Source organism: Mustelus asterias, chromosome 18 (assembly GCF_964213995.1).
Source record: "Mustelus asterias chromosome 18, sMusAst1.hap1.1, whole genome shotgun sequence".
Classification (NCBI taxonomy): Eukaryota; Metazoa; Chordata; class Chondrichthyes; order Carcharhiniformes; family Triakidae; genus Mustelus; species Mustelus asterias.
Window position 1 is genome coordinate 55063946 of NC_135818.1, and position 12834 is coordinate 55076779.

The 12834-nt window shown below is 42.0% G+C and overlaps 1 protein-coding gene across 3 annotated transcripts in view; it reads right to left on the minus strand.

The window, feature by feature from the left end:
- LOC144507167 (inverted formin-2-like) overlaps window positions 1-12834 on the minus strand; it is an 84478-nt gene that overhangs the window by 10595 nt on the left and 61049 nt on the right. For 2 of the 3 annotated variants that reach the window (XM_078233996.1, XM_078233997.1), the window contains exons 11-20: window positions 9908-10010; window positions 9731-9816; window positions 7795-7895; window positions 5657-5727; window positions 5205-5312; window positions 4852-4922; window positions 3753-3873; window positions 3505-3669; window positions 1220-1322; window positions 710-874 (exon numbers count right to left, since the gene is read on the minus strand). In XM_078233996.1, the coding sequence (XP_078090122.1) occupies window positions 710-874; window positions 1220-1322; window positions 3505-3669; window positions 3753-3873; window positions 4852-4922; window positions 5205-5312; window positions 5657-5727; window positions 7795-7895; window positions 9731-9816; window positions 9908-10010 (1094 nt within the window). The remainder of the gene's footprint in view (window positions 1-709; window positions 875-1219; window positions 1323-3504; window positions 3670-3752; window positions 3874-4851; window positions 4923-5204; window positions 5313-5656; window positions 5728-7794; window positions 7896-9730; window positions 9817-9907; window positions 10011-12834) is intronic. The other variant, XM_078233998.1, reaches the window with a different exon arrangement.

Genomic DNA, 12834 nt, shown 5'->3' on the forward strand with positions numbered 1-12834 from the left:
AACATAAAATAAGATAGCAATCCCACTGCCAACAATTGTAAATCTCGCAAAAAATAAATCTGCCATTATGGCAAGTAATTTCAATCAGTTTTCAGACGTGGAATAAGACAAGCTCCCCAGGCCTGTAGGTAAAGGTGAACTGTCGTTTTTGCTTCATATCTCAAAATGAATGGCAGCAAATCCCCAATTGTGAAGGGTCACATTTCTCTCGTTTGAAAATAAAAAGTCAATTTTCCATTGGACACAGCTTTCAAACAAAGCCAAAAAACACAAATCAACCAGTCCTTGAAACAAGAGAAGTCCTGGATTAAGGCAAATGTATTCAAAACATTTTTAAGTTATCATGTAATCTTTGTACTGGTCAAAAAACGACTTGACGGATTTGTAGAGGTATCCAAATTCAAGCTTCCACAAAGCCTGTATTTATTTTTCAGTAGATGGGTCCGCCTATTTCAGCAAGCAATGTGAAAGCACATGCACTGTGGCATATTAAGCATCAAGCAGTATGGAATTAAGTTTAAAATCCTTTCAGGTTATGCAAGGCTGTTCTTTCTTTGCAAGAATTGAAAATAACAGGTCGCCAGTACCTGCATCTACCAAGAAATATGCTGAAGTGACAATTAGGTTAGTGTGGGAATAATGCCGTTTTCAATAAAAGCAAGCCAAGCTTACAGTTGGATGTCAGATGCAGGCAGGCATGTTCTCTTACCCAGTGATATTTTCCCCTTACTTTTTTCAGTTATAGAACGTTTTGGAGCAGACAGAGTTTCGCACCTGCTCCTAGCAGTCTTCTTCAATTGAAAACCCTTCCTTATGTCTGACAGAAGAACATCAATAATACATCCCTCCTCTTGCTTTATGGGTGATTTATGAACTATAAAACAAAGCAGTCACAATTTACTAGGGCTTCTCCAATGATGATCACACATTTCAGACCAGACATAAGCTCTTGAGTCAAAACAAAGCCAGCAATAAGTGGAGAAGCTTGACACATGATGCAGCAACATGGTATTGAAGCTTAAATCAGCAATTCGTCTGGATCACTATTTTTATGTTGGCGTGTTTTACATTAACGCTGGTGTTTGATGAGCAGTTCCGTAACATCTGCTCTAGTGAACAAACACAATCCATGTCAGAAATAAATGGTAAAATGTTTTTAAAAGTACAAAGTTAGTCTTTAAATCAAGGAAGATAAAATCTCAATATGAACCACACTTACTAGCTTGTCCATTCTCTCCTTTTTGTCTTTTAGCTTCTTCTTCTTGAAGCTTTTGTTTCCTCTTCTCTGCTTTTGCCATCTGCTCCTTTCGGAGTTTATTTTCCTTTAATCACAACGGGGGAGGGGGAATGGGGGGCGGGGGGGAAGAAAAGAAACTCATTTTCCAGCATCAACATGGAAACAATGAGGCTAGGCCCAAATAGTGACCTAGATTCAGGGTGCGAACGATCCATTGGGCAGGTCAGGGGAAGCGGGTTACTGTGGCTGCCTGTCCCTCTTTTGTGACCTTGCTAGTACACAGAGGACCCTGTAGGGGTTCCCAGATGGCCCAAGTGTCACAGAGAGACCCAGTGCTACCTGTAAGCTGTCCAATTAAAAATAGTCCTCAACTGGGTGAAGGAGGGAACACGATAGCTTTAGTCACTTAAATATCGGTTGCACAAGCATATTTGAATGCATGCAAAAAAGTTTATTTTAGTCACAAGTAGGCTTACATTAACACTGCAATTATGTTACTGTGAAAATTCCCTAGTCACCACACTCTGGCGCCTGTTTAGGTACACTGAAGGAGAATTTAGCATGGCCAATGCACCTAACCAGCACGTCTTTCGGACTGTGGGAGGAAACCAGAACACCCAAAGGAAACCCACGGAGACATGGGGAGAACATGCAAACTCCAGACAGATAGTGACCCAAGCCAGGAATTGAACCTGGGTCCCTGGAGCTGTGAGGCAGCAGTGCTAACCACTGTGCCACCGTGCGACCCCAAGATAGAAGCTTGAAAGTTGAGTTTCAATAAAATATTTACCGAGTCTTCCATAAAGCCCACTATGTTCCTTTGAAGGTTAAACACATTTATGCAATGAATGGATGAGTTGTATAGAACAGAAAAGGTACCAATTCCTATCTTGGCCTTCATCAGGCTATTCAATCTAGCTGGGGCTCTTCAGCCTGAGGTTTGAGAAGGGAGCCAGAGCAAATCCTGCCAACGTCCGTATCGGATTGCTAACTAGATACATCTGCTGGAAGTTTGCATGTTGAGATGAGGTAGGATCAAGTTCAAAACATGATGCACCATGTAGTGTGGAAAAACTCATTGTCAGAATGCAAAGCTCAATCATGAATAATGGCCACTCACGATTGCATAGTGGTTGTACAACCGTAACGTAGAAAAGAGACAATTTTCAGGACTTTTAATGGAGGGCATCATGGAAAAGAGGATTAAATAAGAAAACAAAAATTAGGAGCAGTACTCTTTTTAAAACAAAATGGTTTGGAATATAAAGTATCTGGCTGATGTCATAAAACATCTGCTATTTATAGTTGCAGCTATCATAGAGACCCTAAAGTACAGAAAGAGGCCATTCGGCCCATCGAGTCTGCACCGACCATAATCCCACCCAGGCCCTAATCCCATATCCCTGCATATTTTACCCGCTAATCCCTCTAATCTACGCATCCCAGGACACTAAGGGGCAATTTTTTAGCATAGCCAATCAACCTAACCCGCACATCTTTGGACTGTGAGAGGAAACCGGAGCACCCGGAGGAAACCCACGCAGACACAAGGAGAATGTGCAAACTCCACACAGACAGTGACCCAAGCCGGGAATCGAATCCAGGTCCCTGGAGCTGTGAAGCAGCAGTGCTAACCACTGTGCTACCGTGCTGCCCCGGTGAAGAAATAGTAATGCTCTTTAAGATTACAAAAGATTGAATTAGTATTCAAGTTTTAACCATTTTAGAGTTTACTGCAAGAGATCAATTTACTATTCCTGAAATTAAGGTCCTCAACAGATTGGGCCATAACTTGCTGCGCTAAAATTCTTAAGCAGCTGTCTCAACCTTCCTCTTTGGCCCAGTGAGATTCAGGCAGCGAAGCAAGTTCCTGGTTTCAGCGTTGAAGCAGAAGAGAAGCAGAACAAAGGAGGACAAGCCTCTTTGTTTTTTAAACAGCACTTCCTGTCATTAAGCAGGTGAGTTTAAAGTTCTCATTGAAGGTAACAGGCCAGGAGAATGTAAGTATCTAAGGTGAGTGGATGGGATATGGATGGCAGGGAATCCTTTGACAGGTGGTTTGATGGCGGGGAAAGACTAATTGGTTTGATGGATGGTTCCCAAGCACAGCACAATTGCCACATAAACCCTTACTTGGAAACTTGTGAGGGGGGATTCCCCAGTGCATTTTTGGGGTCCCCTCCAAATCCGACGCTGGGCAGCCAGGAAGTTCAGGGTCATAAAATGTAGAAAACATTATGCCTTGCACTAAAACTATGAAGAATTACCTTCATTCCTTTGAGGAAAGAATCTCTGAAAGTTTTAATGGTTAGAAATAGCTCCTCCAGTGACAATTTACTAATGTCATCGCAAAAGTACTCAGCCAGTTTCTTTCTTTCTGACTCAATATCTTCCAGAAGTTCCTTCAGATCATTCGTTACAGATAGACGCTCCTGAAATAATAGTTTTTTAAAAATTAAAATTTTACACCAGGCAGCTTAAATACTCAATTATTTACAGTTAATGTCTTACTTGCCTGGATAGGTTTTTCAAACTGTAACTTCACATCATCTATAGATGATCCAACTTTACGACTGATGTTCTTGAGACCTTCCAATAGGTTGATTGCATCTGATTGAAGCGAGTCCACACTCAAGCTGCCAGTAAGCATAGTCTCCAAGTTACAAAAATAATAGTGGAATGGTATGGAATTAACACAGCAAGATGCAGGGTGAGAAATATGAGAAAGGGAAAAAAAGATGCATGGCATAAAATAGCAAGCTTGGCAATTGATTTGTCACAGTTGATCTTCCTTTCTGTCCTCTCTTACTCCACCCGTGTCTCGAGGAGCCATTTTAGATCCTACTCTTTGGGGACATGCCAGGGCAAATGCAACCTGTCGATGCCAATTTTCCCTTAATCAGCTAGAGAACTCAGGCAAACCTCATTTCCCTTGTGGACTAGCTGGAAGTGTCAGTGGGATTGAGATTTGAACTCTGGCCTCCTTCCAAGGTCCCAATAGTTGCACTTTAAACAGCACTTTGGATTCTCCAAAGGAGGTATTTTAGTTATTCTCAAACATTTAAAAGACATTTGGACAGGTACATGGATGGGAAAGGTTTAGAGGGATATGGACCAAACACAGGCAAATTGGATTAATTCAGTTTAAGAACTCTGGTCAGCATGGATGAGTTGGGCCAAAGGGCCTGTTTCCATGCTGTATATTTCTATGATTCGTTGTAGCACCAAGAGTTTTCTAGCAGAAATATGTAAAATCAAATAACAATGTTTCGGAGAACCAACAGTCAATTGACTAATATTAGAACTAACAGAGACTGTTGTATGTTAAAAGCAAATTACTGCGGATGCTGGAATCTGAAACCAAAAGAGAAAATGTTGGAAAATCTCAGCAGGTCTGGCAGCATCTGTAAGGAGAGAAAAGAGCTGACATTTCGAATCCAGATGACCCTTTGTCAAAGACTGTTGTATGTTGTTGAAATTCAATCTTTTAGCACTGTGAAAAGGGGATTGCTTTACAATTAAGTTTACTGAAGCAGATTGCCACCAAGATGTTATTTAAAGAAACAAGTGCTAATACTAGAGAACTATTAAAAAAATTCAACTGGTCTTCTTACCCTCCTGCTTTCGAAATTTTCTCCAGGTCATCTGGAAGATTCAGAAGGTCTGGATAGGACTTCTCAATCTCCTTGAAAATTAAAAAAGGTCAGATATTAACCAATATAAAAAATAGAAATAAAATTATGAAAGACATTGTAGTACAAGTATCTGAGAGATGTAGGATCGAATACAGTACCACCCAGAGCTATGGTCTGTAAGTTGTCTAGTGATGTGTTAAGATTTGGACATGGAGACAGCTCCTTCCCGGTACCCTCATAGTTAATAAAGACTTGCTATTAATATACAAAAGATTATGAAGACTTCTTTAACAGACACATTCTATAACCAGTATCATTACAACAGATATTACCTCAATCATGTGATGGAGCAATGTGATCCGAGATTGGTTTGCTTTCGTTTCTGTTAGTTTTAGTAGGGTATTTATTTTAAAGCCATCTGCATTTCCTGTGTGACTGCCCTAGTGGAAGGTCAAGAAGAAACAAGGCACACGTTAAAATACATACACACATGCGATGAACACTTTTGTCATGTACCATGTTATCGGAGCTATCTTCTCTAATTTTGTACACTTTGTTTTTCACACCAATTTGCGTTTCTATTGGTTTATTGGAATTAGTATACAAGGAAAAAGAATTTAATTTTTGCAAAATTTATATTAAAAGAAACAATCTTTAACAGTCTAGTCTAATAACCTGTTTATTATATATTTCCAATAATTAATTCTGTTTAATCGGTGCAAAGTATTTTCATGGATAACACGGTGTAAACCGGTAGACTTTATATAGTTCACAGAATACGTACATAGTTCAGGAAATTTCCAATTTTAAGAATTAGCTCACAGAACAGGGGTAGTCTTGAAGCAGAAAGAAGATCTATTCAAAAGCAGAGAACAGTTGTAAATATTTCATCCTGCTAATGTTAAATTGGTGATTATAATGGACTTGGTTATCTTGGCAGGTCACACAATGATGATCCATTGTGCAAATCCTTCTTTAGAAATGTAAAATAATGAGAAAATATTGTTTTCTTATGGAGTTTACCATTCTTTTTAAGCCTTGTGCTCACTAACCTTTGTCAGCTCCCAGTCAGGAAATGTCTAGATTTTAAAATTCTTACCCTTGCTTTCAAATTCCTCAATGGCCTTGACTCTCTCCATCCCCATCATCTCCTCCAGCCCTTCTATCCTCCAAGGCCTCTGCATTCCACCTACTCTAGTCTCTCGTATATCACTAATTTTCACTGGTGGTTCTGTCTTCAGCTGCCGAAGCATTAAGATCCAAAATTTCCTCCATAAGCCTCTTTGCCCCCTTATTCCTTGAAGAAACTCACTAAAAACAAACTTTTGGCCTGCTGTATCATAGATAAATAGAATCTCTACAGTGCAGAAAGAGGCCATTCTGTCCTTTGAGCCTGCACAGACCACAATCCCACCCAGGCCCTATCCCCCGTAACCCCATGTATTTACCCTGCTAGTCCCCCTGACACTGAGGGGCAATTTAGCACGGTCAGTCAACCTAACCAGCACATCTTTGGAGTGTGGGAGGAAACTCCCAGAGGAACTCCCAGAGGAAACTCACGCAGACACGGGGAGAACGTGCAAGCTCCACACAGACAGTGACCCTAGACCGGAATTGAACCCGGGTCCCTGACGCTGAGAGGCAGCAGTGCTAATCACTGTTGTTTGAAAACCACTCGTATTTGAAAAGCAATCCCATGCAGCATCTTGCGATGTTTCACTGGGTTAAACAGGTTATATAATTGCAAGTTCTTGTTACGTAGCAGGGCATTGCACAATTACAAGAAAATACATCATCAAACACCAGCTAATCATTTAGCTATGAACACATAGAAATCATAGAATCATAGAAACCCTACAGTGCAGAAGGAGGCCATTTGGCCCATCGAGTCTGCACCGACCACAATCCCACCCAGGCCCGACCCCCACATATTTTACCCGCTAATCCCTCTAACCTATGCATCCCAGGACTCTAAGGGGCAATTTTTAACCTGGCCAATCAACCTAACCCGCACATCTTTGGACTGTGGGAGGAAACCGGAGCACCCGGAGGAAACCCACGCAGACACGAGGAGAATGTGCAAACTCCACACAGACAGTGACCCGAGCCGGGAATCGAACCCAGGACCCTGGAGTTGTGAAGCAGCAGTGCTAACCACTGTGCTACCATGCCGCCCATATACCTGGTCAGTAAACATTCATATCTGCCTTTCAGAGTGCATGTAATAGCATTAAAATCTTATTACACATTTACTTTTGATAAGAGATCTGATGATTAGATCAAAAGAATGATGATGATTACTAAACGAAAAAAAAAACGAGGCAGATAACAGTCTTGGAAACAAAATCTAAGAGAAATGTGTGATACTTAAAAGAGAACAACATTTTATTCAAGAGCTATTTTGCATTCTTGAAACAGAGGAAGATGAAGATATGCCTACACTGGTTAGCACTGCTGCCTCACAGCGCCAGGGACCCAGGTTGATTCCCAACTTGGGTCACTTGAAGTCTGTCCGTTTTCCCCGTGTCTGTATAGGTTTCCTCCAGGTGCTCCGGTTTTCTCCCACAGTCCAAAGATGTCTGGGTTAGGTGGATTGGCCATGCTAAATTGCCCCTTAGTGTCAGGGAGACTAAATAGGGGTTGTGGGGGTAGGGCCTGGGTGGGATTGTGGTGGGTGCAGACTTGATGGGCCGAGTGGCCTCCTTCTGCACTCCAGGATTCTATGATTCTACATCATGAATGGACAACCAGCAGCTGAGATGCTATCTTGAAGTCAATGCTGGACGACACTGCATTGACTCAGATGCACGATTGCATTAACTTTCTGATCTCTGATCAGTCAGAATGCTGTTCAGATGCTTGTGGTGCTCTGCAGCTTAACATTTCAGCCTGAGAAGCACTTTTATTTACCACTGAACCTACCTTGACAAGCAGTTTTAATTAGCTCTGCCCTAGGATGTAGCACTTGCAGGGTAACAGTAGCCTCCTCACATAGCAACATGCAGTCAATCCTTAGCTGGTAGCTGTGGAAGAGTGGGTCAGAGAAATAAACAAAATTGAGTGGAGACTGTAAAAGTAGAGAACTGTTGCAGAAAGTTAATAAGCCTCAGGCAAGCGGGAGGCGAGGAGATACCTTTGCCTCTCATTTCATTAAAGATTTGAAAACTACTAAAGAGTTGACCAGAAAAATGTGGTAGTACTAGATGTTAGTAATAAAACAGTTAAACGTAGATTAAACTACATGAGCAAAAAATAAAAAAGCCTCATTAAGAATCGAAACAATAAATACACAGAAAATGCCAAGAATACAATGCTTTCCTGTTGCTCAACCCATAGAAATATTACGCCATTTATGGTGACTGATCCATAAATGTACAACATGAAAGCAACATTTGAATTTTGCTTCATCTTCCTCTAGAGATCAGGACAAAAAAACATACAAAATGTTTCCTCAGGAAGTTAAATAGATTGGATACAGTCCAAGATGAAACTAATTTGAGAGAGATTTGGAGAAATTTGCAAACTTTTCTGCTGTTGAATATGGGAGGAGGAATGTATCATTAACGCCTTCCCAAAATAATTTTCATTAAGATGAAACTAACGACAGTACATCCCACTTCTCTCAGTCGTTATATAATAAATATTTACTTGACTCTTTATCACTGTTTGGTTTTGTGTATATTAAGCATTTTCTGTAAAAGGAGGAACTGAAGTTGCTACGTGGTGGAAACAATGACTACTGCAGATAAAATGTATGTTTCTGACCCAAAGAATAATTCATACATGCAGAATAAGGCATTCAAAATAATTGATCAAGTTAATTGTAATATACATATTTCTTTTGAATTTTATGTGCAACTTCCAGGTTTAATATTCTAGCAGCTTTGCACATCAGGGCTATCTAACATTGGCAATCTCTTGTTTCGATTCTGTCTACATTTTCCACTAGGTTATATATCCATTGCATCAAAAGAATAAGTATTAATTGTCATTTATAAGTTTTCAGCAAGCTGTCTGCACTTGTAAAATTCTAATGGAATGTAAATAACGGAGGAAAGGTTTTTGCCCTTCATTATTGACAGCAAACTTCTCAAGAGGCACTTCATGTTCAAGCATGTACGCTCACTAGAAATAAACTGCAGAAATCCTTTCCCCCTTCATTGCACAAGTTGGAAAAGGAAAGAGGTTCCAGTAGGTACTTTTAATACAAATTTAGACTTAACAGGGCAGGACTTTCCACCCACGCTCGGCCCAAAGCCGAAAAATCCCGCCCGAGGTCAACGGACCTTTGCATGGCCCGCCCACCACCCCCCACCCGCTACGAGTATTCCCGTGGCAGGCAGAATGAGAAAATTCCCTTCAGTTTTTGATTCAAAATATACGCTGCATTTTGGATCTATTTCTACACTCTTTGTTGATTTATTCTAGTCATTCCTTCCCTCCCCCCTCCTATTCCTCTTCTTGTCACTTTTCTCAGGTTCTTTCCCTTTCTCAAGTCCAATTTCTGCCCAGTTCCTTGCCTGCTGGAACACAACAACACATCATTGTGTTAAAACCCATTTAAAAATCACGAGGTGCTCCATTACATCAAATGCATCACACTGATTAGGGAAAATTAACTTCCATTTATGAGTTGCAGTGACAACACTTTCAGATGGATAATGTCGGATGAGTAACTAGCATCGGGTGTGGTGACAACACTTGCAGATGGATAGTGTTGGGTGAGTAACTAGCATGGGGTGTGGTGACAACATTTTCAGATGGATAATGTTGGATGAGAAACTAACAAATGTAACTTGTATCTGAAAACCCCCCCCCTGCATAACAGGCCTTACATTTACAAATGACAAATACATACCAAGGAACGTCAAGGAGGAGAAGGTAGAAGTGATCAGCACTTGCTAATTTTTCCTTTTCTCCTTTGTAAGCCTTTATATTTTCGATCTGTGCACAGAATGAATTAAAAGAGGTTATGGTGAAATAATATTGACCACTTGGTTACCCACGCAGGTTATTCGATGCATTGTCAACTTACCTCATGATTCTCTGGCATTAGTTTTTTGAATTGCTTTAAAACCTCAACATCGAATTTCGATCGGTCCCCTCTCTTGATCATATCAGTCACTTCCTCATGAGAACTAACAAAATATGCAAAAATAAAACTTCACATCATTTAAAAAAAAACAATTCTAAGCAACTAAACTTCAGCAAAATAAGAGACAGCATTATATATCATTGCACTTTGTTCAGTTTCCAGGCAAGCAACCTAATTAATAATTAGCAAAAGAATATCTCCACGGCCTTAAGTAGATGTCCTCACAGCAGAATACTGCGGATGCTGGAATCCGAAACAAAAACAGAAAATGTTGGAGAATCTCAGCAGGTCTGGCAGCATCTGTGGAGAGTGAATAGAACTAATGTTGACTCAGGATGACCCTTCGCCAGCTCTGACAAAGGATCATCTAGACTTGAAACATTAGTTTTGTTTTCTCTCTCTCGCCACAGATGCTGTCAGACCTGCTGAGATTTTCTAGCATTTCTGTTTTTCTCCTTACTTTTGTCCTTCACAACCGATGCTTAGTAGCAGCAGTGTGTACTATCTACAAGATGCACTGCAGCAATTCACCAAAAATCCTTAGACAGCAGCTTCCAAACCCACAACCACTCCCATCTGGAAGGACAAGGGCAGCAGATACATGGCAACACCGCCACCTGCAAGTTCCCCGACAAGCCACTCACTATCCTGACTTGGAAATACATCACCGCTCCTTCACAGTCACTGGGTCAAAATCCCGGAATTCTCTCCCTAACGGCATTGTGGGTCAACCCACAGCACGTGGAAGGCAACGATTCAAGAAGGCAGCTCATCACCACCTTCTCAAGGGCAACTAGGGATGGGCAATGAATGCTGGCCAGCCCACGATGCCCATGTCCCATGAATGAATAAAAAAAGCCTGCTCTGTTGAGCTCCGGATCCAATTGGTTGGAACAGCTAACCAAGAGTAAAACCACTACCTGACACATAAGAGTTAAAACTGCCCATCTGGCCCCTCAAAGCCCATCACCTGAGGGAGCAAAGATCAAGAGTATCCTTGCAAAGAGAGGCAAAGCAGTAGTGGGATTCTTTCCCTGTCTACCTGTTGCAAGCAAGTAACAGAACTGATAGTGATGTGAAAGGTTAATGAAGAACGAGGGAAAATATTGAGCACCCTTCACTGGAGATAATGCATTCATTAAATTCAAATATTAAAAAAGCAAGGATTGGTGCTTAGACAAGTGTTCCCCTTCTTCTAAGAAAGGTTGGAACCAATGGTTCAAATGCCAGGGTTAGGAATTTATCCACAAGTTTATACCAATAGGGTAATATTATTGATCAAGTATAATCCAGAGAATAGGAGTATAAATTGCATTATAGCAGTTTGAGAATTAGAATTCTCTTGCTCTAGAGGGAATGCAGAGAAGGTTTACCAGACTGATTCCTGGGATGGCAGGACTGAAGTATGAAGAGAGATTGAGTCAGTTAGGATTGTATTCACTGGAGTTCAGAAGAATGGTGGGGGGGGAAGCAGTGGCGGAGGTCCTCATTGAAACTTGTCGGGAAGATGCAAGGAGGATGTTCCCAATGATGGGGTATCCAGAAACTCGGGTCACAGTCTGAGGATATAGGATAAACCATTTAGGATAGAGAGGAGGAGAAGTTTCTTCACCCAGAGGATAGTCAGCCGATGGAAATCGTTACCACAGAAAGAAGTTGAGGCAAAAACATTGTGGCTGGATTCTCTCAGACAGCTAGGCAGCTTGAGAAGCGCAGTGGGCCGGGGGTCAACAGTCGGGGGACCGTAGTGGGACTAGTGACTGGCGTGTGGCCAATCTCAAGTCTCCCAGGGCCTATTTTTCCATGCAAAGAGCCCCGTGCTGGAAATCAGTGCGCGGATTACCATATGGAAATCATTATTTCCACACGATTAGCGAGCCCAGGACGGTAGTCTCCAGGCCGTCTAGTGTCACACCCACCCCCGCCGGGAGGGGTTTACAACTGGTGCCATCAATGGGGCCAGGTCTGCTCACCACACTGGTGGGGACAGAGACCAGGAGGTCAGGGGCAGTGGGTAGAGTGTCCCTTGGGTAGTGCCAGCCGGGCACCCTGGCACTGCCCACCAGACACCCTGGCACTGCCAAGGGAGTGAAACCGATTGGTGGTGTTTTGGGAAGAACTGTGACGGGGTGGACTTGGCAACAATCGGTAGGCCAGTGATCAGGAGGCCAGTGAAGGTAGGGTCCAGTGCACATGCACCAATCTCCCCACTGAGATCAGCACATGCGCAGTGGCTCACTCAGTATGCTGATTTCAGCCTTTCCAGCAGGATGAGGCCTTGGCCCTTCATCTTACCGGCATGAATCTCTCTGCGGCACTGTGACGCACAGAGTGCCTGAGATTCATTCCACTAAGTACACCCAAGATACGGGCATGAAATTCTCCTGCTTTCCCAGCTGCTGAGCACTTAATTTTATTTTGAAGATTTGGCACTTGAGGTGAAGGGGACCAAAGGACATGGGGGTGGGGGTGGGAATCATGCTGGAAGTTGAATGATCTGCCATGATCATAATGAATGGCAGAGTATCTTAGAAGAGCCTCCTCCTGCTCCTATTTTCTATGAATTTAGTTTGTAGAAACTGGAAATAAAAAAGGTGACATCTGCAGAAATGGCCATGAAGCTGTTGGATTAACAGACTTTAGGGAAAAAAATCTGCCATCCTTACCCTGTCTGGCCTATAGGTCACTCCATTCCCAATAACTGCCGTGACTGTTAATGTTAATACAACATCTTGCTAAATGAACTCAGACTAAGTTGCTAACAGCCACCTTTGCCGGTTAGCCAGTGATGGGTAACAAATGTTAGTGGCACACATTTAAATAACGAATTGTTAAAAATTGTCAGCACCTGATGTTTCAGAGTCTGA